The sequence below is a fragment of the Nerophis lumbriciformis genome, linkage group LG04 (assembly GCF_033978685.3).
Source record: "Nerophis lumbriciformis linkage group LG04, RoL_Nlum_v2.1, whole genome shotgun sequence".
In the NCBI taxonomy this organism is placed as follows: domain Eukaryota; kingdom Metazoa; phylum Chordata; class Actinopteri; order Syngnathiformes; family Syngnathidae; genus Nerophis; species Nerophis lumbriciformis.
In genome coordinates, this window is record NC_084551.2 from 45,610,382 (window position 1) to 45,637,014 (window position 26,633).

Here is a 26,633-nt window from a genome sequence, read left to right on the forward strand (position 1 = left end):
GTCCAAACACTTGGGGGCTGCATTGCACTAAAAGAATGTGGCTGGGGTCCGAAAGTCGACTGCATATAAAATAGCCATATATACAGGTATATGTATGTACGTTATATAGCCTATATGTATCTATATTAATATAATGGATATGTAATTGTATAGTAAGAGTATGTGAAAGTTCAACTATTACCTTGTTTACTTAAAGTTTTGTAGTCAACCAGAAATATTAAGCAGTTAAAAACACCAAACATGGATACATTATAATACAATATATAATACAATGTGTGTATATATATATATATATATATATATATATATATATATATATATATATATATATATATATATATATATATATATGGGACGGCGTGGCGTGGCGCAGTGGAAGAATGGCCGTGCGCGACCCGAGGGTCCCTGGTTCAATCCCCACCTAGTACCAACCTCGTCATGTCTGTTGTGTCCTGAGCAAGACACTTCACCCTTGCTCCTGATGGGTGCTGGTTAGCGCCTTGCATGGCAGCTCCCTCCATCAGTGTGTGAATGTGTGCGTGAATGGGTAAATGTGGAAGTAGTGTCAAAGCGCTTTGAGTACCTTGAAGGTAGAAAAGCGCTATACAAGTACAACCCATTTATCATTTATTTATTTATTTATATATATATATACACAGTGATTAAAAAAATTCCAAATTACACGCTTTATATGGGTGTGTGTGTATATATATATATATATATCCATCCATCCATCTTCTTCCGCTTATCCGAGGTCGGGTCGCGGGGGCAGCAGCCTAAGCAGGGAAGCCCAGACTTCCCTCTCCCCAGCCACTTCGTCCAGCTCCTCCCGGGGGATCCCGAGGCGTTCCCAGGCCAGCCGGGAGACATAGTCTTCCCAACGTGTCCTGGGTCTTCCTCGTGGCCTCCTACCGGTCGGACATGCCCTAAACACCTCCTTAGGGAGGCGCCCGGGTGGCATCCTGACCAGATGCCCGAACCACCTCATCTGGCTCCTCTCGATGTGGAGGAGCAGCGGCTTTACTTTGAGCTCCCCCCGGATGGCAGAGCTTCTCACCCTATCTCTAAGGGAGAGCCCCGCCACCCGGCGGAGGAAACTCATTTCGGCCGCTTGTACCCGTGATCTTGTCCTTTCGGTCATAACCCAAAGCTCATGACCATAGGTGAGGATGGGAACGTAGATCGACCGGTAAATTGAGAGCTTTGCCTTCCGGCTCAGCTCCTTCTTCACCACAACGGATCGATACAGCGTCCGCATTGCTGAAGACGCCGCACCGATCCGCCTGTCGATCTCACCATCCACTCTTCCCTCACTCGTGAACAAGACTCCGAGGTACTTGAACTCCTCCACTTGGGGCAAGATCTCCTCCCCAACCCGGAGATGGCACTCCACCCTTTTCCGGGCGAGAACCATGGACTCGGACTTGGAGGTGTTGATTCTCATCCCAGTCGCTTCACACTCGGCTGCGAACCGATCCAGTGAGAGCTGAAGATCCTGGCCAGATGAAGCCATCAGGACCAAATCATCTGCAAAAAGCAGAGACCTAATCCTGCAGCCACCAAACCGGATCCCCTCAACGCCTTGACTGCGCCTAGAAATTCTGTCCATAAAAGTTATGAACAGAATCGGTGACAAAGGGCAGCCTTGGCGGAGTCCAAACCTCACCGGAAACGTGTCCGACTTACTGCCGGCAATGCGAACCAAGCTCTGACACTGATCATACAGGGAGCGGACCGCCACAATCAGACAGTCCGAAACCCCATACTCTCTGAGCACTCCCCACAGGACTTCCCGAGGGACACGGTCGAATGCCTTCTCCAAGTCCACAAAGCACATGTAGACTGGTTGGGCAAACTCCCATGCACCCTCAAGGACCCTGCCGAGAGTATAGAGATGGTCCACAGTTCCACGACCAGGACGAAAACCACTCTGTTCCTCCTGAATCCGAGGTTCGACTATCCGGCGTAGCCTCCTCTCCAGTACACCTGAATAGACCTTACCGGGAAGGCTGAGGAGTGTGATCCCACGATAGTTAGAACACACCCTCCGGTTCCCCTTTTTAAAGAGAGGAACCACCACCCCGGTCTGCCAATCCAGAGGTACTGCCCCCGATGTCCACGCGATGCTGCAGAGTCTTGTCAACCAAGACAGCCCTACAGCATCCAGAGCCTTAAGGAACTCTGGGCGGATCTCATCCACCCCCGGGGCCTTGCCACCGAGGAGCTTTTTAACTACCTCAGCAACCTCAGCCCCAGAAATAGGAGAGCCCACCACAAATTCCCCAGGCACTGCTTCCTCATAGGAAGACGTGTTGGTGGGATTGAGGAGGTCTTCGAAGTATTCCCTCCACCGATCCACAACTTCCGCAGTCGAGGTCAGCAGAACACCATCCGCACCATACACGGTGTTGGTAGTGCACTGCTTCCCCTTCCTGAGGCGGCGGATGGTGATCCAGAATCGCTTCGAAGCCGTCCGGAAGTCGTTTTCCATGGCGTCCCCGAACTCCTCACATGTCCGAGTTTTTGCTTCCGCGACCGCTGAAGCCGCACACCGCTTGGCCTGTCGGTACCTGTCCGCTGCCTCAGGAGTCCCATGACCCAAAAGAACCCGATAGGACTCCTTCTTCAGCTTGACGGCATCCCTCACCGCCGGTGTCCACCAACGGGTTCTAGGATTACCGCCACGACAGGCACCAACTACCTTGCGGCCACAGCTCCAATCAGCCGCCTCGACAATAGAGGTGCGGAACATGGTCCACTCGGACTCAATGTCCAGCACCTCCCTCATGACATGTTCAAAGTTCTTCCGGAGGTGGGAATTGAAACTCTCTCTGACAGGAGACTCTGCCAGACGTTCCCAGCAAACCCTCACAATGCGTTTGGGCCTGCCAGGTCTGTCCGGCATCCTCCCCCACCATCGCAGCCAACTCACCACCAGGTGGTGATCGGTAGAAAGCTCCGCCCCTCTCTTCACCCGAGTGTCCAAAACATGAGGCCGCAAATCCGATGACACAACTACAAAGTCGATCATAGAACTGCGGCCTAGGGTGTCCTGGTGCCAAGTGCACATATGGGCACCCTTATGCTTGAACATGGTGTTCGTTATGGACAATCCGTGACGGGCACAAAAGTCCAATAACAAAACACCACTTGGGTTCAGATCCGGGCGGCCATTCTTCCCAATCACGCCTCTCCAGGTTTCACTGTCGTTGCCAATATGAGCGTTGAAGTCCCCCAGTAGAACGAGGGAATCACCCGGGGGAGCACTCTCAAGTACTCCCTCGAGTGAATCCAAAAAGGGTGGGTACTCTGAGCTGCTGTTTGGCGCGTAAGCGCAAACAACAGTCAGGACCCGTCCCCCCACCCGAAGGCGGAGGGAAGCTACCCTCTCGTCCACCGGGTTGAACTCCAACATGCAGGCTCTGAGCCGGGGGGCAACAAGAATTGCCACCCCAGCCCGTCGCCTCTCACTGCTGGCAACGCCAGAGTGGAAGAGAGTCCAGCCCCTCTCGAGAGAACTGGTTCCAGAGCCCTTGCTGTGCGTCGAGGTGAGTCCGACTATATCCAACCGGAACTTCTCTACCTCGCGCACTAGCTCAGGCTCCTTCCCCCCCAGCGAGGTGACGTTCCACGTCCCAAGAGCTAGCTTCTGTAGCCGAGGATCGGACCGCCAAGTGCCCTGCCTTCGGCTACCGCCCAGCTCACATTGCACCCGACCTCTATGGCCCCTGCTATGGGTGGTGAGCCCATTGGAGGGGGGACCCACGTTGCCTCTTCGGGCTGTGCCCGGCCGGGCCCCATGGGGACAGGCCCGGCCACCAGGCGCTCGCCATCGTGCCCCAACTCCGGGCCTGGCTCCGGAGGGGGGCCCCGGTGACCCGCGTCCGGGCGAGGGAAATCTGAGTCTCGGTTCTTGCATTTCCATAGAAGTCTTTGAGCTGCTCTTTGTCTGATCCCTCACCTAGGACCTGTTTGTCTTGGGAGACCCTACCAGGGGGCATGGAAGCCCCCGGACAACATAGCTCCTAGGATCATTGGGACATGCAAACTCCTCTACCACGTTAAGGTGGCAGCTCAGAGAGGAGTATATATATATATATATATATATATATATATATACATACACACACCAGTGACGTGCGGGGAGGTTGATGGCTGGTAAGGCACTGACTTCATCACAGTCAGATTTACAAACACATGAACCCTAAAGAGTATCCTATTCACCATTTGATTGGCAGCAGTTAACGGGTTATGTTTAAAATCTCATACCAGCATTTTTCCCTGCTTGGCACTCAGCATCAAGGGTTGGAATTGGGGGTTAAATCACCAAAAATTATTCCCGGGCGCGGCGCCGCTGCTGCCCACTGCTCCCCTCACCTCCCAGGGGGTGATCAAGGGATGGGTCAAATGCAGAGGACAAATTTCATTACACCTAGTGTGTGTGTGACAATCATTGGTACTTTAACTTAACTTTAACTTTACACATACAAACTGTAGCACACAAAAAAGCACATTTAATAAAAAAAAACGTTATTATGGTCTTACCTTTACTTATAAATAAAGTCCATTCGCCGCTGTTGTGCTGGATTAATGAACCCCCTGATGGGTGTGTTATATCAACTAAAGCCCTCACTTAAACTTTCCACGTGCAAGATTGAATCTATTTAAAAAAGTGTAACCGAGGGTTTATAAATGTCGCCTATACTGTATGAAACTACAAAATAACAAACACGGAGGCTCCAGTTTACATGAGGACCACTTTATTTACCTTCTTTCAAAAACCTGCGCTCCACTACAACATGTCATCACTTCCGCTCTTGGCGCCTTCAAAATAAGAGCTCAAGGCATATACTGTATAACAGCGCATAACAGGAACTTAACATCACAAATAGGAAAGCCCTTTCCATGATGGCAGGTGAGGCCCCGCTTTATATGGGTGTGTGTGTGTATATATATATATATATATGTATATATATATATATATATATATATATATATATATATATTGGGTCATATGTAAAAATGCTGTGCTGTATTTGTTTCAATGCACAATTTATGGGCATTGACCTGAATTACTTACGATGTCCGCAAGATGGCAGCAAAGTTTTAGTCATCAGAATCTCAGATGTTTAGAATTGATTTGAAAACATCCTGCAGAGTAGATTCCTTCATCATATCTTGAGGGGCCAAATTGTGGTAGTTTGGACAAACCGCACTGTGATCACAAAGAGCTAAATAGCTTATGCTGCTATATTGACATTGAGCCGGTGAGCTGCTGCATCGCCTCTCAGTTGGTGAAAGTTAATTCTAGATTATAAATCAGGCCTCTCACCTGGATAGTTGAAGGTTGCGGACATAAACCGAGAAGTTGGTCAACTGTGACCCGTAGATGGCGAGAAAGACACAAAGAGGCGCTCGTTTTAACCCTTTGTGAGGATTATGATTATTTATTCAGAGCAGACATTGTACAGTAAGTGATTGTTTTATTCTGTTCATAATTTATATTTCTTGTTTAGAACTTAGCAAGACTGCTACATGATGCTTAGTGTTTTACTAAAGCTTCATCTGTTTAGCACACAGCTTCTACAACTTATAGCTCATCCTCCTTATATTCAGGCTCAAAAATATAAAGTTCTGGATCATCATTTGTCCCAAAGTATTCTTAATTGTCTCTGACAAAGTCTTTAATGAGTGGTAGTGTCGTTATTATTGAAGGGAAAAGCGAACGTTGTGATGCATCTGTGAAATGAACAAGCCACCATATGCTCAAAATGATCAAAATACGTAAATATTACATGTTATTATGAATGTTACCACATTACATATACACTTACAGTGTGTATATAAAACGATAAGGGAGGTGTTTGATTGTTTTTAGAGCGCTAACTCTATTGTCTCCATTGTTAGCTGACCTTTGCTTGCAATTATTTACGACTAAGAATGCATAAAAAACATGTTTTTGTCTAACATAGATCGTAAATGATAGACAAAATAAATAAATAAAGTATAGTTCCCCTTTAATTATTTTAATTAGGATGCACTTCAAAGAAATAACTGATCAGGGCAAGCTTCCATTTATGAATGAATGAAAACTGGTCTTTATGACCTGTGACTGTACGTTCAGCATACAGTATAGCACAGACTTTGGCAAATTAAGGCCCGGGGGCCGCATGCTTTTCAATCAGGCCCACCGGACATTCCCAAATACATTTTTTGATCTTTAAGATGGAAACTGTAGCTGCCATTATGTGCAGTGATGTTTTCAAATGACCGTAAGTCTTGAACTCTACAAAGTATTTCAATGGTTGGAATCTGCGCTTTTGCATGATATACTAGTTACTATGGTAATCTAAGTCACAGCAGCTCAGACGAGGCACCAAGCAGTGTGGGTCGGGCGCGTTTCCACAGAGTGTCACCCTGAAATGCGGGTGTCAGACGCGGAAGGAGATTTTTACAACAAAGTTCTGCAAGAAAAGTGATATTATATTAGATGTGTCAGATTGTAGGTGGGTTTTTTTACACTTTGCATTCATATTTGCCGTGTTTGTTGCATTTTTGTTGCGTTTCGCTTGATTGTAATATATGTCGATCGAAAGCGGGTGTTAGTTCATATGTTGTCAATATTCAGGGTTTTATCGTTCATAGTTAATATTGTAAATCCCACATTCTTTATTTTCATGTACAAACCCCGTTTCCATATGAGTTGGGAAATTGTGTTAGATGTAAATATAAACGAAATACAATGATTTGCAAATCATTTTCAACCCATATTCAGTTGAATATGCTACAAAGACAACATATTTCATGTTCAAACTGATAAACTTTTTTTTTTTGCAAATAATCATTAACTTTAGAATTTGATGCCAGCAACACATGACAAAGAAGTTGGGAAAGGTGGCAATAAATACTGATAAAGTTGAGGAATGCTCATCAAACACTTATTTGGAACATCCCACAGGTGAACGGCAAATTGGGAACAGGTGGGTGCCATTATTGGGTATAAAAGTAGATTCCATGAAATGCTCAGTCATTCACAAACAAGGATGGGGCGAAGGTCACCACTTTGTCAACAAATGCGTGAGCAAATTGTTGAACAGTTTAAGAAAAACCTTTCTCAACCAGCTATTGCAAGGAATTTAGGGATCTCACCATCTACGCTCCGTAATATCATCAAAGGGTTCAGAGAATCTGGGGAAATCACTGCACATAAGCAGCTAAGCCCGTGACCTTCAATCCCTCAGGCTGTACTGCATCAACAAGCGACATCAGTGTGTAAAGGATATCACCACATGGGCTCAGGAACACTTCAGAAACCCACTGTCAGTAACTACAGTTGGTCACTACATCTGTAAGTGCAAGTTAAAACTCTCCTATGCAAGGCGAAAACCGTTTGTCAACAACACCCAGAAACACCGTCGGCTTTGCTGGGCCTGAGCTCATCTAAGATGGACTGATACAAAGTGGAAAAGTGTTCTGTGGTCTGACGAGTCCACATTTCAAATTGTTTTTGGAAACTGTGGACGTCGTGTCCTCCGGACCAAAGAGGAAAACAACCATCCGGATTGTTACAGGCGCAAAGTTGAAAAGCCAACATCTGTGATGGTATGGGGGTGTATTAGTGCCCAAGACATGGGTAACTTACACATCTGTGAAGGCGCCATTAATTCTGAAAGGTACATACAGGGTTTGGAGCAACATATGTTGCCATCCTTCGTCATTGTGTTGCTTATTTCAGCAACACAATGCCAAGCCACGTGTTACATCATTGTGGCTTCATAGTAAAAGAGTGCGGATACTAGACTGGCCTGCCTGTAGTCCAGACCTGTCTCCCATTGAAAATGTGTGGCGCATTATGAAGCCTAAAATACCACAACGGTGACCCCTGGACTGTTGAACAACTTAAGCTGTACATCAAGCAAGAATGGGAAAGAATTCCACCTGAGAAGCTTAAAAAATGTGTCTCCTCGGTTCCCAAACGTTTACTGAGTGTTGTTAAAAGGAAAGGCCATGTAACACAGTGGTGAACATGCCCTTTCCCAACTACTTTGGCATGTGTTGCAGCCATGAAATTCTAAGTTAATTATTATTTGCTAAAAAAAAATAAAGTTTATGAGTTTGAACATCAAATATCTTGTCTTTGTAGTGCATTCAATTGAATATGGGTTGCAAAGGATTTGCAAATCATTGTATTCCGTTTATATTTACATCTAACACTATTTCCCAACTCAAATGGAAACGGGGTTTGTACATTCTGGGTGTCTCATTCAGTTAAAAAATTTAAAATTTCGTTCCGTTTTTTCAGGCTATCATAACGGTTTTAGCATTCAATCAGACATTATTGTGAGGTTCTGTATTAGTGTTCCTAAAAATAGATATACCGGCCCATTTTTTTCTCTAAATTCCCAGAGTCAAAATAATTGCCCAGGCCTGGTATAGGACCGCCATTGATTCAGCTTGTCTCTGTACTTCATCACATCAAATAGGCCAACAGCTTTGAAACCCTCCAGAGATTGTAGTAGTATTATTTTTTTTTTCAGAACTGAACAATCACCTCCTTACGTTTCTGTTTCCTTTTCCAGTAAGAGCAGTTCCAGCTCCTGTTTGAAGGAGAAAATAGAAAAACACCAGAATTTGATAGCCAACTCGGTGCACTGTACTATACTCCGTCCAACTGTCTGAGAGAGGCCACTTCCCCGAAATTTGCAGCAAGTAGTTTTTGTTGAATCATACAACGCGTGAACGAAAGTATTGGGACAAAAACAGGCACTGAAAAGTAAAGAACATGTGGAGTACTGTGCAGACTTTGGTTTGTGTCTGTCAGATTTGTTGTGTTCCCACAAAGTTGGGGGGGGGGTTGTCCAAAGTGCAGCCTGTGGTTTTTTTAATGGCCTGTAGAAAAAAAATTAAACAACAACAAAACATGGTGCAATACAGCAAAAAGTAACATCGTAAAGAACACCAGCTGAAATGTTACTTGAATGCATGTCATTTGTTTGTATAAAACTTGGTAACAGTTTTATCTACAGTTGTTACAAACGACTAAGAATACCTTTAAACTTGAAATACACATTGGTTTATTGGTTTTCGTTAATAATGTGTTCCAAATGGTTAAAAATTAAGGCTGTGAATCGTTGGCTAACTCCCGATTCCTATTCAGTTTGATTATTTGGGGTAACGATGCGATTCAGAATTGATTCTCGATTCAAAACGATTCTCGATTCAAAATCAATACTTTTTTTTAATCAATATTGGGTAGCAGTTCTATGATTAACTACATTCCCCCTACAATAGATAAACAGCTCTGATTAATTACTATAATACTTAAAAGAAAAGTTTTTTTTTCCAAATAAAATTCTACAGAAACATTTAATAAAATCAAACAAAAATAAGGCAACAAGAGAAATATCCAACATTTCTCTTTTCTAAAGTAAATATTTACACTTTTTTTTAATAGATTTTAGATTTTTTTGAATCGATAAATAATCAAATATAAAATAAAGAAAATAGGAATCGCGATTAATTCGAAAATCTATTTTTTTTTGACAGCCGTAGTAAAAACCTAAACAATTTTTCTATTAAAATAATGTAAATAAAAATAATTTGTTAATATGAACACAAATCCTTTTTTATAGAGCATATTCATAGTTGTACACGCAGGAAACAAAACAAAATACAAATAAATTACCAAGTGAATGCGGAGGGAGGACTGCCAACAACACCGTCTTACTTGCGTGCTTGAAATGTGGTGTGAGATTAGAAAACAAAAAAACTGTTAAGACATTTTCAAAACAAGCACTCAGCATTTAACTTAAAAGTAGTAATTTATTTCAAAGAATAGTAAACCCTCGTTTATCGCTGTTAATTGGCTCCAGGCCTGACCATGCTCAATGAATTTCCACGAAGCAGGTATTATAAAATATTTTCATTGCTAGAGCATAAAATACTTGTTTACAACTTTCTAAATATGTTTTTAACATTGTGAGAGTCCCCTTTACACTTGTTTACTCTAATATAGTACTATGCTGCTTGAGGCTGAGCCAATCAGTGGCCATGATACTGAAGAGTGCACCCGGATTGGTTTGCTCTTATCTAGTGACCAATACTACTATAGAATTAGGGTTGCACAATTCTGTTGACCAATCAGAATTGTTGAGCCTCGCGTTTGTTCGTCTCTTGTTTCAAACAGGTAGAAAGACGTCTCACTTTATGCATGGCTCTCAGCACCTGAGCGCGTTTATTTAACAGTAGAATTAACTGAACGCAGTGAGACCTTTTTTCAGTCATTCACAATTAGGGATGTCCCGATCCAGGTTTTTGCACTTCCGATCCGATACTGATATTGTTTTTGCACTTCCGATCCGATACCGATACTGACCGATACTGGCCTATCCGAGCATGTATTAAAGTTTAAATTTATTTAGCCTACTTAGTTGTCAGAATCATGTTGAAAAGGGTTTTAGTACTCTTGATAACAACTAGCCAGCTGAATTAGGGGAGTTTGAATAATACACAATGGTTGGTAACAAGAAACTGACCTGTTTATTCAAGGATAAACACAAAATAGACAAAATTATACATGACAAACAGAAATGGCATCATTGAAACTAGGGCTGGGCGATATGGCCTTTTTTTAATATTGCGATATTTTAAGGCCATATTGCGATACACGATAAATATCTCGATATTTTGCCTTAGCCTTGAATGAATACTTGATGCATATAATCACAGCAGTATGATGATTCTATGTGTTTTGATTGATTGATTGAGACTTTCATTAGTAGGTTGCACAGTGAAGTACATATTCCGTACAATTGACCACTAAATGGTAACACCCGAATAAGTTTTTCAACTTGTTTAAGTCGGGGTCCACGATGATACAGATATATACTATCAGATATATACTATCATCATAATATAGTCATCACACGAGATAATCACATTGAATTATTTACATTATTTATAATCCAGGGTGTGGAGGGGGGCGCCGGATGTAAGTGTCAAAAAGACAACCAAAAGAGTTTGATATGAGAATAAATCTAAAGTTAAAATATAGGGTAGAAATGCACCCATTTGGAGGAAATGTAGTCTTGATTTTCAAAATTTTCTTTCAAGGCTTGCATGTCTACATTAAAACATTCTTCTTCATACTGCATTAATATATGCTACTTTTAAACTTTCATGCAGAGAAGGAAATCACAACTAAAAAAAATAAAAAAAAATTCATACGGTGTTGATGTGGAAATTTTTGCCTCGGCATTTTGATGGTGTGGACGTGTGGCACCGAATGGAGATAAGCGTCTCGACAGACGTTACAATATTTGAACAATGATGACGAAAACTGTTTTCTCTGTCGTGTCCGTGTGTCGAAAATTGTTATGCGCTTATTTTTTTATTTGATTTTGTGCGTGGCATATAATTGCTATGCGCAGAGGACGATTGAGCAGTGCGTAATTGCTCAGGCGCGCACCATAGAAGGAACGTTGGTCACACGGCTGCGCTAGCATCACAGCTAACGTTAGCCATGCTGCTACCTCTCTGCTGGGAGAGGACGTATACGTATGTGACGTATGACGTGACAGTATGTGACGTGTGACGTGACAGTATGTGACGTGTGTAAGAAGGTGCGCTTGCTGTCTGTGAGAGGGAGACACATAAAAGAGTGAGAAGAGCCTGTCGTGTAATGCCAGCAGCTAAAAGCAACTGCGTGAGAATCCACAGACCTGTGGATGTGTTGAAGGTGTGCTGGAAAATGCGGAATGGAAATTAGGGATCAGCAGAAAAGTGGAATGTATTATTTAAATCGGTGCGTTGAAAAACACGGACCGCAGTTTTTTTTTAAACTGGATCTGGATTGCCATTTTCCCATGCCTTGCCGATACGCATTTTTTGGCAAATATCGGCGGCCGATCCGATCCAAATATCGGATCGGGACATCCCTATTCACAATCTTGGTCTCGGTGGGCGTAGACTATAGCGGGGCGCCAGTTTTACGCGCACAGGAAACCCGGACAGATATCCGCCCTACTCGCGACTCGCCGCAAAGTAACACAAATTAGGAGGAACAATTATGATTACAAAGTCAAATGTGTCATTGTGGGAATATTTCAGCTTCCAATCGGATGGGCAATATGAGCCCATCAGCACGGACGAACAATCGAGAATGCAGTGATCACGTGATGGCAACAAACAAAAAGAAAACTTCCAACTTCAATTTTCCTTTTATTAAATTTTTTTTTTGTCCTGTCCAAAGCTACTCAGGCTCATAATGTTGATGTCAACTTCAATTTTCCAACTTGGAAAAAAGGCACTTTTAAGATTTTCAATATTTATTTAAGTTACATTTTTGTTTACATAAATGAGAGTCCATTTTATTTTTTGTTTATTTATTTAGTATATAAAAGTTATTTAACTTCCAATTACAGTACAATAATAAATAATTATACAGTTAATGTAATTTTAAATGGGTACTTGCATTATTATATATTATGATTACATTATAAACACTTTTCTCAATTAGTTCTATAGTTTAAGAGTATGATGTAGACAAAAGCTCTGAGTGTGTCTGCATAAAGCCAAATATTTTGGAAAATAAATTGTTGCATATTGTTCCAATGTGGTGCCTTGAGACAAGAATATGTTGATTGACGGTCTAAAAGTAACATGGCTTCCTTCACTCGTTATTTTCACAGTTTTTTGCATTTTTATGTATAAAATATAAAAATCGCGAATAGCAATTTTGGAGAGAAAAATCGCAGTTAGTTTTTTTTTTATAGCGCAGCCCTATGTAGTATAGATGATTTGTGTTCATTTAGCCATTTATATGCAAAATTATGTAGAATATGCAAAAAAAATAATCTATGATGAAAAGATGATGTGAGTGTTACAGTAGGTAGCACTGTAATTTTTCCTCATTCTTGTAAAAATCTTGCGTGTGACTTAATCATTAAGGAGGGGTACTATCCAGGACTAGCTGCAATGTGCTCAAACAACCACCAGATAGCATCTGTGAGCAGATAATGCTGTATCATCTCTGTCTATTTCGAACTTATCAGTTCGGTACTGCATTCTTTACTCGCACTTAAAATAAAATATGAGGCAAAATTAAACTGTAGCATCTGTTTATGGCAAGGGACGATTGTAGGCCTACACATGTGTAACCACGGATATCCAGAAGATGTGTAACAGCGGCTAATTGGCTGCGCTGTCGAGCGTCTCCATTCTTTGCCATCCGTCTGTCTGTGTAAATGGACTTTTTTTGGCGCTTTTTGGATGGTTATTTAGCGGGCTTTATGGGTGGATTAGAGGAGTCCCCAGTGACTTCATTGTTTGCTGACTTTTGCTCGCGTTTATTTATGTTTTAGAATGCATAAAAAAAGAAAAACATACAGTACAGGTCAAAAGTTTGGACACTCCTTCTCATTCAATGGGTTTTCTTTATTTTCGTGACTATTTACATTGTAAATTGTCACTGAAGGCATCAACACTATGAATGAACACATGTGGAGTTATGTACTAAAAAAAAGGTGAAATAACTGAAAACATGTTTTATATTTTAGTTTCTTCAAAATAGCCACCCTTTGCTCAGATTACTTTTTCGCACACTCTTGGCATTCTTTCGATGAGCTTCAAGAGGTGGTCGCCTAAAATGGTTTTCACTTCACAGGTGTGCTTGAAGCTCATTGAGAGAATGCCAAGAGTGTGCAAAGCCGTAATCAGAGCAAAGGGTGGCTATTTTGAAGAAACTAGAATACAAAACATGTTTTCAGTTATTTCACGTTTTTTTGTTAAGTACATAACTCCATATGTGTTCATTCATAGTTGTGATGCCTTTGGTGACAATCTACAATGTAAATTGTCATGAAAATAAAGAAAACGCATTGAATAAGGAGAAGGTGTGTCCAAACTTTTGACCTGTACTTTGTGTTCTTGTCTTAAATAGGGATTGTGAATGATAGGCAAAATTCCCAAAAATGCAGTTCTCCTTTTACTCGTAAATTAAAAATATATACATAAATACATATTTTGAAAGTTTAGAAACTGCGTTATGTTTTGTGGCTCCAGCCTATTTTTTCATAATCGTGGAAAGGGCGCACATCTTATACTATAGCAGTGTGGTGCGTTCAGGGACACTCTGAAAACACGAAACCTAAACTTCTCGTTGACTTTAATTATTACTTTATGCCAGAAGAGCTAACTTATTTTTTTTTCAAGAAAATCAATCTACACAACGTGTATTTCGTACTAACACCGAGTGTTATTTTTGTCTAAAACCGTATATGAAAACTGAGGTACAATAAACGTTTTTAGTATTCTACATAATAAAATAATAAAAGTAGTAAACAGTCTCCTTACCCTTTGATTTGATCAGTATGCAGTCCTCGGTGGAATAAATATGAACCCCCCTACAGGAGTCAAATCCTAGTTTTTGGAAGATGCGGTTGTAGAAGTGGTTCTAGCGCTGGTGGGACTGTGCGCCACTCCCGCCCCTCTTGGCGCTCCGTACGCGGCACCCTGACGCAGTGTGCTCAGCCAGCCCGCAGGCTGCAGTGCGCCGCCCTCGGAGCCACAGAAGCCGGACTCTACCACACACGAGCCGAGGAGTCTCCGCAAGACGACGGACGGCGCCGAAGGAACCCGAATCATGACGGCCATCTTCGGGACGCTGGTGAAACTTCTTTGGTGCTGCTTTGCCGTTTCTCTTCCTTACGCCGTGCGCGCACAAACAGGTTAGTTTGAAACTGTTTTATTTTTTTGCACTTTTAGAACACAACCAATGTCGATCTGTTCCCAAAATGACCGTTTTAGAACATTTAGAGATGTTTTGCTGACTTGTGACAATGCATAATAATCCCATCAGGGATCTGTCATCCCAGGACCAGCATGCGAGGTCCTGTGCAGACTTTATGGAGCATGGTGGTATCTCCATCAGGTCTGAATGACTCACAGACAGTCTATATCACCTTTCACTTGACCTTTTGGGGTCTTGGGTGGGTTGCCTCTTTGAAATTTACACCAGATAATCTTTACTGACTTCTACCTCAGACCACCTTGGCATAAATTAGCACATTTCACGCTGATGGTTACTCCAATAATTTTTGCCGCGTTAAATTAAATAATCTTGGTACTGCACAATCTACTCAAAAGTTACATCACTGCAAGCTACAACCACAATGATAAGAAATGCATGTTTGTAAACAACTAGGGATGTCCGATAAGGGCTTTTTTGCCGATATCCGATATTCCGATATTGTCCAACTCTTAATTACCGATTCCGATATCAACCGATACCGATATATACAGTCATGGAATTAACACATAATTATGCCTAATTTTGTTGTGATGCCCCGCTGGATGCATTAAACAATGTAACAAGGTTTTCCAAAATAAAGAAACTCAAGTTATGGAAAAAAATGCCAACATGGCACTGCCATATTTATTATTGAAGTCACAAAGTGCATTATTTTTTTTTAAATTGCCTCAAAACAGCAGCTTGGAATTTGGGACATGCTCTCCCAGAGCATGAGGAGGTTGAGGTGGGGGGCGTAGGGGGTAGCAGGGGTGTATATTGTAGCGTCCCGGAAGAATTAGTGCTGCAAGGGGTTCTGGGTATTTGTTCTGTTGTGTTTATGTTGTGTTACGGTGTGGATGTTGTCCCGAAATGTGTTTGTCATTCTTGTTTGGTGTGGGTTCACAGTGTGGCGCATATTTGTAACAGTGTTAAAGTTGTTTATACGGACACCCTCAGTGTGACCTGTATGGCTGTTGACCAAGTATGAATTGCATTCACTTGTGTGTGTGAAAAGCCGTAGATATTATGTGATTGGGCTGGCACGCAAAGGCAGTGCTTTTAAGGTCTATTGGCGCTCTGTTCTTCTCCCTATGTCCGTGTACCACTACGTACAGCGGGGTTTAAAAAGTCATATATTTTACTTTTTTAAACCGATACCGATAATTTCCGAACCGATACAGATAATTTCCAATATTACATTTTAAAGCACAATATTATCGGACATCTCTATAAACAAGCATAATGCACCCCGCATGGCATCCACATTGTACACTACCTGCTAAAGTTTGGAGACGCGTCGTCATTTATTAGTAAGAAAAGGTGTGTTTAAACTTTTTTTTTGGCGGTACATTATTTATCTGACAAGAACAACTGTCATAACTTCATCAGAATTTATATAAATTTGGGCCCAAGTTAAAATCTGAGGTGCTCTTAAACAAAGGGGAACAGTACTTTCTTTGGAATTCTGCCCATTGTCGTCGTTCGGTCTATTTTAGGGGGCTGAAGCGATCATTGGTGGAACATTGACGTAAATTCCTAAAACATTATTTTCGCCTGTTTTTGCTAATTTGATGTATGTATTCAGTGTTTGTTTTGTAATTCTTTGCACGAGCATCAACAAACCTATTGTGGGCTAAGCTCCCCCTGTTCTTCAAACCTAGTGACGCCCCTGTTTTTGCCTATTATTCACACTCCTCATGTCAGACAAGAACACATGTTTTTTATGTATTCTAATTCGTAAATAAATGTTAGCAAGAGTCAGCTAAAAATTGAGCCCATGGGAATCGCTCTATTCTGCCTATACAGCGTAAACCTCCATTCAAGGTTTTATATACACGCTCTAAGTATGTACAGTACAGGCCAAAAGATTGGACACACCTTATCCTCATTCAATGCCTTTTCTTTATTTTCATGACTATTTACATTGTAGATTGTCACTGAAGGAATCAAAACTTTGAATGAACACATGTGGAGTTATGTACTTAACAAAAAAAGGTGAAATAACTGAAAACAAGTTTTATATTCTAGTTTCTTCAAAATAGCCACCCTTTGCTCTGATTACTCCTCTGTGCACTCTTGGCATTCTCTCGATGAGCTTCAAGAGGTAGTCACCTGAAATGGTTTTCACTTCAGGTGTGCTTGAAACTCATCGAGAGAATGCCAAGAGTGTGCAGAGCAGTAATCAATTAACCAATCAATGTTTATTTATATAGCCCCAAATCACAAGTGTCTCAAAGGGCTGCACAAGCCACAACAACATCCTCTAGGGAGGGGTTATCAGAGCAAAGGGTGGCTATTTTGAAGGAACTAGAATATAAGACATGTTTTCAGTTATTTCACCTTATTTTGTTAAGTACATAACACCACAAGTGTTCATTCATACTTGTGATGCATTCAGTGAGAATCTACAATGTCGTGAAAAATAAAGAAAACTCATTGAATGAGAAGGTGTGTCCAAACTTTTGGCTTGTACTGTATGTACGGTAATGTAGTAACAGGCTCATTCATAACAACATGCGATATTTACATATTTTGCTCATTTGAAGTATACAGCGGTGTATTCATTTCACTGAAGCATCACAACCTTAATTTTTTCCCTTTGACAACAACAACACTTCTAATAATGGCATACTTTGTGGGAGACAACAAATACTATTTTGGGACAAATTATAATCCAGAAATTTATATTTTTGAGTCAAGTTTTAAAAACTGAGATCCAGCAAGTAGCAGTGTTGCCAAGTGCTAAACAAGAAATACAACCTATGGACATAATAAAACGATCACTTACTGTACAATGTCTGCTCTCACTGAGATGCCGACCGTAAGATGTTCATATCTTCCTGTTTAAATTAAGTATTAATCAACGGTTAAAAAAAAAAAGCCACATCTTTTTGTGTCTTTCTCGCCATCTGTCAATGTCAAAGTTGACCAACTTCTCGGTTAATGTCCACAACCTTCTGCTATCCGGGTGAGAGGCATGAATTATAATGTAGAATTAACTTTCACCAACTCAGAGGCAATGCAGCAGCTCACTGGCTCAATATGTCAATATAGCAACATAAGCTAGTTAAACCTCTGTGATCACGGCACCGCTTAAAAAAGATTGTCTGTGTTACCTTACCACTTAATAACAATATCGCGAATACTTGGTTAATATTCAGGTCACGACATGTAAATAAAGTATTGTTGGCGGTCTTTGGATATTTTTTTAGGGGGCTTTATGGGCGGAATATTGTACTCCCATTATTTGCATTGTTAGCCACCTCGTACCTGCCATATTTTACTACTTAGAATGCATAAACAATTCCAAACAAAAGTGCAGTTCCCCTTTTAAGTAAATTTCTGTGTAGTCCCAAAATTGTGGTTTGACGCATCTAAATCCAATGGAACCATGAGTTTGGTCTACGTTGCTCTAAAATTATCTCCATCAAGCAGCTGTACAATCGTCAACTATTGGAATGTGAGCTCATTTAAATATTTGTTAGGATTATTAGAGACTCTCAGCACTAATGAAAACTTAATGTATTGATGTAGAGCAGGTATGTTCAACTAAATTGCTTTGAAAGCCACATTTGTAGAACGCCAAGGATCATGGGACTGACTTTTCCCTTCACTATAAGTCTTATTTTGTATTTCCTGACAGCTACAGTAGACATTTGATTTTGGTCAATTTTGTCTGAGTTACAGAAGCACTTTCGGTAAAAAAAAAAAAAAAAAAAAGGACCTTCTGCAAAAAATATATAGTGAAAGATCATATCTATGACAGCACCCTAGTGTTTTTAAGAATCTGCTGCAAAAATGTGAGTCCCTCACAAGTTTTTTCTAACTGAATTCGCTGGCCACCAGTTAAATAGCATAATCAGAGGTGTCCAAACTTTTTCCACTGAGCGCCACACTGAAAAATCAAAAGATACGGGGGCCATTTTGATATATTTAGTTTTCAAAGCCAATTTAATATATAGCTTTTTTAAAAGCATAAAAAAATGCTAAAATGATGCGAGAATACCCGTATCTGACTCTGCTGTAAGCGGGTTGGGCGAGCAAATCGAGTGCTCCCTTTCTCTGACTCATGTCGTAAACCTCCCCTAAGCACATTGTAAACAAACATGGTGGCGATCGTTTGGGACTTCTTCACTGTTTCCGAGGAAAACATTTTTGCGTGCTATTTGCACCGAATGTTCTGCAAACATTTGGCGAGAAGGAAAAAAAGCATCATGCTTCAACACATCAAACCTTATCAGCCATCAGAACCACCATGGTATTGCTCTGACGGTGTTTTGAAAGCCATTGTAACCTATTCTCAAGAAGCTGCCCTAAAGCCAGTCGCAAAGAAAGGTGCATGTGCACAAATGACATTGGAAAAATAGCAGGTATCGGTTATCGGTATCGTTCTTGAGAAACAGGAAGCTATGTGTATCGGTATTGGTTTGAAAAACAAAAAAATGTTGCATCCTTAGTTTTTAGTGTCAACATTTCAACTCTTTGCTGTTACTTTACTCCTATTTGCACTTTTATAACCCACTTTGTGTTTTTTTTTATAATAGTATCTTTATAATGTGCGGCGGGCCGTTAAAAAATGGCTGCAGGTTGTAAATGGCCCCTTGGTCGCACTTTGGACACCTGGCCTAAATGGTGAAAAAGAGAGGACTTAAAATGGAACCTTGAGGAACACCACTAGTATAACTAAAGAAGTTGAACAAATGACTACTGACTGCACCTGAAGTAAACAAGCTGCAGCACCACCACCTAAACCAGAGCTGGGCAAATTAAGGCCCGAGGGTCGCAGCTTTTCAACATGGCCCGGCGGACATTCCCAAATAATTTTTTTAGATCTTTAAGATGGAAACTGTAGCTGCCATTATGATGTGCAGTAATGTTTTCAAATTACCGTAAGTATTGAACTATACAAATTATTTCAATGGTTGCAATCTGCGCTTTTGCATGATGTACTAGTTACTATGGTAATCTAAGTCACAGCAGCTCAGACGAGGTACCAAGCAGTGTGGGTGGGGAGCGTTTCCACAGACTGTTTCCAGAGCGGGCAGCCTGAAATGCGGGTGTCAGGGACAGACGCGGAGATTTTTACAACAAAGTCCAATCAATCAATGTTTATTTATATAGCCCTAAATCACAAGTGTCTCAAAGGGCTGCACAAGCCACAACGACATCCTCGGTACAGAGCCCACATAAGGGCCAGGAAGAACTCACCCCAGTGGGACGTCGATGTGAATGACTATGAGAAACCTTGGAGAGGACCGCATATGTGGGTAACCCCCCCCCCCCCCTCTAGGGGAGACCGAATGCAATGGATGTCGAGTGGGTCTGACATAATATTGTGAGAGTACAGTCCATAGTGGATCCAACATAATAGTAAGAGTCAAGTCCATAGTGGGGTCAGCAGGAAACTGTCCCGAGCGGAGACGGGTCAGCAGCGCAGAGATGTTCCCAACCGATACACAGGCGAGCGGTCTACCCCGGGTCCCGACTCTGGACAGCCAGCACTTCATCCATGGCCACCGGACCTGTGTCTCCCCCTCCACAAGGGATAGGGGAGCAGAGGAGAAAGGAAAAGAAACGGCAGATCAACTGGTCGAAAAAGGGGGTCTATTTAAAGGCTAGAGTATACAAATGAGTTTTAAGATGGGACTTAAATGCTTCTACTGAGGTAGCATCTCTAACTGTTACCGGGAGGGCATTCCATAGTACTGGAGCCCGAATAGAAAACGCTCTATAGCCCGCAGACTTTTTTTGGGCTCTGGGAATCACTAATAAGCCAGAGTTCTTTGAACGCAGATTTCTTGCCGGGACATATGGTACAATACAATCGGCAAGATAGGATGGAGCTAGACTGTGTAGTATTTTATACGTAAGTAGTCAAACCTTAAAGTCGCAGCTTAAGTACACAGGAAGCCAGTGCAGGTGAGCCAGTATAGGCGTAATATGATCAAACTTTCTTGTTCTTGTCAAAAGTCTAGCAGCCGCATTTTGTACCAACTGTAATCTTTTAATGCTAGACATAGGGAGACCCGAAAATAATATGTTACAGTAATTAAGACGAGACGTAACGAACTCATGAATAATGAATAAAGTTCTGAAGCTTAGTGATGTATCAGATTGTAGGTGGGTTTATTTTTTACCCTATGCGCTCACATTTCGCTGTGTTTGTTGCATTTTTGTTGCGTTTCACTTGATAGTAAAAAATATCGACCGAGAGGGGTTGTGACGTTCATATGTTGTCAATATTCAGTGTTTTATTGTTCATAGTTAATATTGTAAATCCCACATTCTTTATTTTCATGTACATTCTGGGTGTCTCATTCAGTAAAAAAAAATGTAAAATTCCATTTCAATTTTTAAGGCAGTCTGTCATAACGTTTTTAGCATTCATTCAGACATTATTGTAAGGTTTTGTATTAGTGTTCTTAAAAATAGATATACCAACCCCCAGACACATTTTTTTTCTCTAAATTTGGCCCCCTGAGTCGAAATAATTGCCCAGGCCTGACCTAAGCTCTGCTTCTTCCTACTCCTTTTCGAACATGTTGAAAAAAGAAACTGGAAATTGTGTATCATGTTGTACATGCATGTTTGAAATAAACTCAAACCTTTGTTACATCAATTACATTTGAAAAACGTGTAACTGCCAACTGCTCACAAGGTTAAAATATCAATGCAAAGATCTGCCAGTGTGCATACTTGCCAACCCTCCCGGATTTTCCGGGAGACTCCCAAAATTCAGCGCCTCTCCCGAAAACCTCCCGGGACAAATTTTCTCCCGAAATTCAGGCGGACTCAGGTCCTCCACAATATAAAAAAGCGTACCTGCCCAATCACGTTATAACTATAGAATGATGGAGGGCGAGTTCTTGGTTTCTAATGTGGGTTTATTGTTAGGCAGTTTCATTAACGTCCTCCCAGCGTGGCAACAACACACAACAACAGCAGTCACTTTTTTGTATACTGTAAAGCAGTTCGTCTGCCGTAAACAGCAATGTTGTGACACTCTTAAACAGGACAATACTGCCATCTAGTGCATTTGATGAAAGCACTTTTGTGCGTGCCACACATCAATGCATCATCAGTGAGGGTGTTCAGCATGGTTCGAAAAATAGTGACAGAATAGAACAAGGATGGACAATTCAACCCTTAACTCAACAATGAGTAGATGAGTGTTATGTGTGTATATGTGTAAATAAATGAACACTGAAATTCAAGTATTTATTTTATATATATATATATATATATATATATATATATATATATGTATATATATATAGCTAGAATTCACTGAACGTCAAGTATTTCTTATATATATGAAATACTTGACTTGGTGAATTCTAGCTGTAAATATACTCCTCCCCTTTTAGCCACGCCCCCAACTACGCCCCCGTCCCACCCCGACCACGCCCACCCCCACCCCCTCCCCCCACCTCCCGAAATCGGAGGTCTCAAGGTTGGCAAGTATGCCAGTGTGTTTACAGTGGTCCAAGGAGCACTCTGGTGTTTTTAGGAATTTGCTGCAAAAATGTTTGTCTCCCAAGTCTTAAACTGGCCGCCAGTTGAATAACCCTGATGCAGAACATTATTTCCTCCTCCGTGCTTTTTTTTGCAGTTCTCCCTCCAGAGTGCGCTCCGGGGGGGCACTCGGTGCTCCAGAACCCGTATCGCAGCATCACCTTCAGCTCCAGCTGGCTGCTGCAGTCGTCCCTGCAGGACTTCGTCTGCGACCACTCGCTGGTCCCTGGATGGTACCAGTTCCAGATTTTTGACAAGCCGGCCGTCATGCCCACCCAGTGTGTGGAGGTAAATGTCTCCCAGCACCTTTTCCTCCCCCAGTTCTATCTGTGCAACGTACTCGGCAGACCTCGTCCGACTTTTATTGCCTTCTTAGATGTTGGCTCACATCAGCAGAACTTGGAGAGTTGCATAGAGGGAAAACATCTGGACAGACACTTTAAATGCAATTAAAATGTCTTCCATGTACTGTAATTAGACTCCATTAATCATCTAACCCTCTCAATATTTACGTTCAATATTTCCTACTCAGACCTCAAATTCTTAATGTTCTCTCCCCGTCGATCATTTTAAAGACCAAATTAGTTATTTTCAGTTACACACACACACACTCACACACACACAGCTGTCAGTGTGTGTGTTGTGCTCGGAGAATGTCTAATTTCTTGTGGGTGTCCTGCTGTGGCAAGCCTGCAACGACCCATCCGAGGTGTCAGCTTCCCGGGCATCCATGCGCTCCCCTGAGTGATGGACAACCACACGGCCTGCAATGTACTTGTGGTGCTGGGTTGAGGCGAGGACGCTGCATGACGAATTGGCATCATTGGCCATGATGTAAGACTCAGCATTTGTGTGTGGACTGTGGTTTGTGCCAATAGAACATTAATTTGTGTTTTAAAGCTTTTTTTATCAATGAAACATGAAGTTATTGACTCACGCATGTGCGATACAAAGAAAACATCTGCAAGTGCACGGAGTTTCAAGATAATGTTCTTGTTTTTGTACTACAAACCCCGTTTCCATATGAGTTGGGAAATTGTGTTAGATGTAAACATAAACGGAATACAATGATTTGCAAATCCTTTTCAACCCATATTCAATTGAATGCACTACAAAGTGAAGATATTTGATGTTCAAACTCATGTGAAGTGAAGTGAAGTGAATTACATTTATATAGCGCTTTTTCTCAAGTGACTCAAAGCGCTTTACATTGTGAAACCCAATATCTAAGTTACATTTAAACCAGTGTGGGTGGCACTGGGAGCAGGTGGGTAAAGTGTCTTGCCCAAGGACACAACGGCAGTGACTAGGATGGCGGATCGGGGATCGAACCTGCAACCCTCAAGTTGCTGGCACGACCGCTCTACCAACCGAGCTATACCGCATATCATAAACTTTATTTTTTTTTTGCAAATAATAATTAACTTAGAATTTCATGGCTGCAACACGTGCCAAAGTAGTTGGGAAAGGGCATGTTCACCACTGTGTTACATGGCCTTTCCTTTTAACAACACTTAGTAAATGTTTGAGAACTGAGGAGACAAATTTTTTAAGCTTCTCAGGTGGAATTCTTTCCCATTCTTGCTTGATGTACAGCATAAGTTGTTCAACAGTCTGGGGGTCTCCGTTGTGGTATTTTAGGCTTCATAATGCGCCACACATTTTCAATGGGAGACAGGTCTGGACTACAGGCAGGTCAGTCTAGTACCCGCACTCTTTTACTATGAGGCCAGGTTGATGTAACACGTGGCTTGGCATTGTCTTGCTGAAATAAGCAGGGGCGTCCATGGTAACGTTGCTTGGATGGCAACCTATGTTGCTCCAAAACCTGTATGTACCTTTCAGCATTGATAATGCCTTCACAGATGTGTAAGTTACCCATGTCTGGGGCACTAATACTCCCCCATACCATCATAGATGCTGGCTTTTCAACTTTGCGCCTATAGCAATCCGGATGGTTCTTTTCCTCTTTGGTCCGGAGGACACGACGTCCACAGTTTCCAAAAACAATTTGAAATGTGGACGCGTCAGACCACAGAACACTTTTCCACTTTGTATCAGTCCATCTTAGATGAGCTCAGGCCCAGCGAAGCCGACGGCGTTTCTGGGTGTTGTTGATAAATGGTTTTCGCCTTGCATAGGAGAGTTTTAACTTGCACTTACAGATGTAGTGACCAACTGTAGTTACTGACAGTGGGTTTCTGAAGTGTTCCTGAGCCCATGTGGTGATATCTTTTACACACTGATTTCGCTTGTTGATGCAGTACAGCCTGAGGCATCGAAGGTCACGGGCTTAGCTGCCTCCGTGCAGTGATTTCTCCAGATTCTCTGAACCCTTTGATGATATTACGGAGCGTAGATGGTGAAATCCCTAAATTCCTTGCAATAGCTAGTTGAGAAAGGTTTTTCTTAAACTGTTCAACAATTTGCTCACGCATTTGTTGACAAAGTGGTGACCCTTGCCCCATCTTTGTTTGTGAATGACTGAGCATTTCATGGAATCTACTTTTATACCCAATCATGGCACCCACCTGTTCCCAATTTGCCTGTTCACCTGTGGGATGTTCCAAATAAGTGTTTGATGAGCATTCCTCAACTTTATCAGTATTTATTACCACCTTTCCCAACTTCTTTGTCACATGTTGCTGGCATCAAATTCTAAAGTTAATGATTATATGCAAAAAATGTTTATCAGTTTGAACATTAAATATGTTGTCTTTGTAGCATATTCAACTGAATATGGGTTGAAAATGATTTGCAAATCATTGTATTCCGTTTATATTTACATCTAACACAATTTCCCAACTCATATGGAAACGGGGTTTTTAATAGCTCTCTATTGAAAAGTGGAGGGGAGTACCCAGCATGCCTTGCGTGCACTTTGTAAATAACAGTTAGAGTTTAAAGTCGGCGCTTAGTTGTTGTTGGATATATGGTAGTACTTTGTGTGGTAACTGACTTGTTTTATGTTGTTTATTTTTGTTTATACGTCCGTAAGACTGTCGCTCTGTCGCTTTGATGACTGTCAATATTGATCTGCTACAATATCAACAGGAATCATACATACTTTAATTATTTTGTAGTGTGGAATGTTAGAAAATTAGTCAAACAGAGAACAACGGTCGGTATGAAAAGCACTAACCTATTTATTGTTAACTCTCTGTACTGGACTTATACTGTCTTTAAGTTGAAGTGGCGGGGTAATTGTTTTTTTTGTCAATATCTAGTGGCCACAGTAATTTATTGAGTTAAACTCATGACACGGTAAATTGAATGTTGCGGACACGTTTGTTACTGGATACTTTCCAATACGGTTCTGCCTTGGAGACTTTGTATGTGTAAGTAATATGCAACTATAATTACTTGATACTTGTTTATATTGACGAATGTAATATATTAGACTGCAATATTGTTCAATTAAACACACGCATGTTTAGCTTTGTGCTATTATGCGCTTAGCTGTTGTGTAGGTGCTAGCTCCTATTAGTCTATAGCCTACAATGTTTATCTTTTGGAACAGAAAAAAACAACAACCTATTGTTCTTATTGGAAGACATTTACATGCAAGCCCATATAATCCCATACACATGTTTGTTTTTTTACTAATATTAGACCGATATCCAATATCCGATCGGGGCATTCCCAAAAACCATGTTGTTTACTGTCCTGATTTGTAACTACAATCCATTTAGACAACTCTATAATCAGATAGCCTTAAATCAAAACAAAAAAAATTAAAAAGGTACTTACATGTGGCAGTCCACGTTTATTAGGGATGTGTCGCACTCGCAACTAATAAATGAATATATGAAAGACTGTGGATTGCTATGCATGTTAATTTCACAATGAAAACATTGGAATGTTCTGGCAGGTGAACCACTGCGGGACCCAGGCTCCTGTGTGGCTCTCCCTTGGCAAGGATGAGTCCCTGCCAGGCCCGTTGGAGCTCAGGCATCTGACGGCGTGTGCCGCGTGGCAGTTCTTCCCGAGCAGCAGCCAGGAATGCTGCTTGTTCCGCATCCCAGTGTCTGTCCGTAACTGTGGCCAGTTCTACATTTACCTGCTGCAGCCCACTCAGGGATGCATGGGCTACTGTGCACAGGGTAACGCACCAATACGTCCGATTCCTCTGGGCAAAAGTACCGGCACGCCTCCTCATCGACTTGTCTTTTTCTTTGACAGAAATACCAGACATGTCGCTGACCTGCGACCTTGGGGAGGTGAACACGGGTGGAGCGTGTACAGCAAGTGAGGAGCTTTTTCTGTTCTTGTTTTGAAGCTCGCCCCTGTCAGCTCCTGTTAGGTCACGCAGCAAAACAATCAGCAGGTC

The 26,633-nt window shown here is 41.7% G+C and overlaps 1 protein-coding gene across 3 annotated transcripts in view; it reads left to right on the forward strand.

Moving 5' to 3' along the window:
• vwde (von Willebrand factor D and EGF domains) overlaps window positions 1–26,633 on the forward strand; it is a 107,285-nt gene that overhangs the window by 15,291 nt on the left and 65,361 nt on the right. For all 3 annotated transcript variants that reach the window (XM_061956236.2, XM_061956228.2, XM_061956243.1), the window contains exons 2-5: window positions 14,409–14,726; window positions 22,401–22,591; window positions 26,175–26,406; window positions 26,486–26,551. In XM_061956236.2, the coding sequence (XP_061812220.1) occupies window positions 14,642–14,726; window positions 22,401–22,591; window positions 26,175–26,406; window positions 26,486–26,551 (574 nt within the window). In that variant the 5' untranslated portion in view covers window positions 14,409–14,641. The remainder of the gene's footprint in view (window positions 1–14,408; window positions 14,727–22,400; window positions 22,592–26,174; window positions 26,407–26,485; window positions 26,552–26,633) is intronic.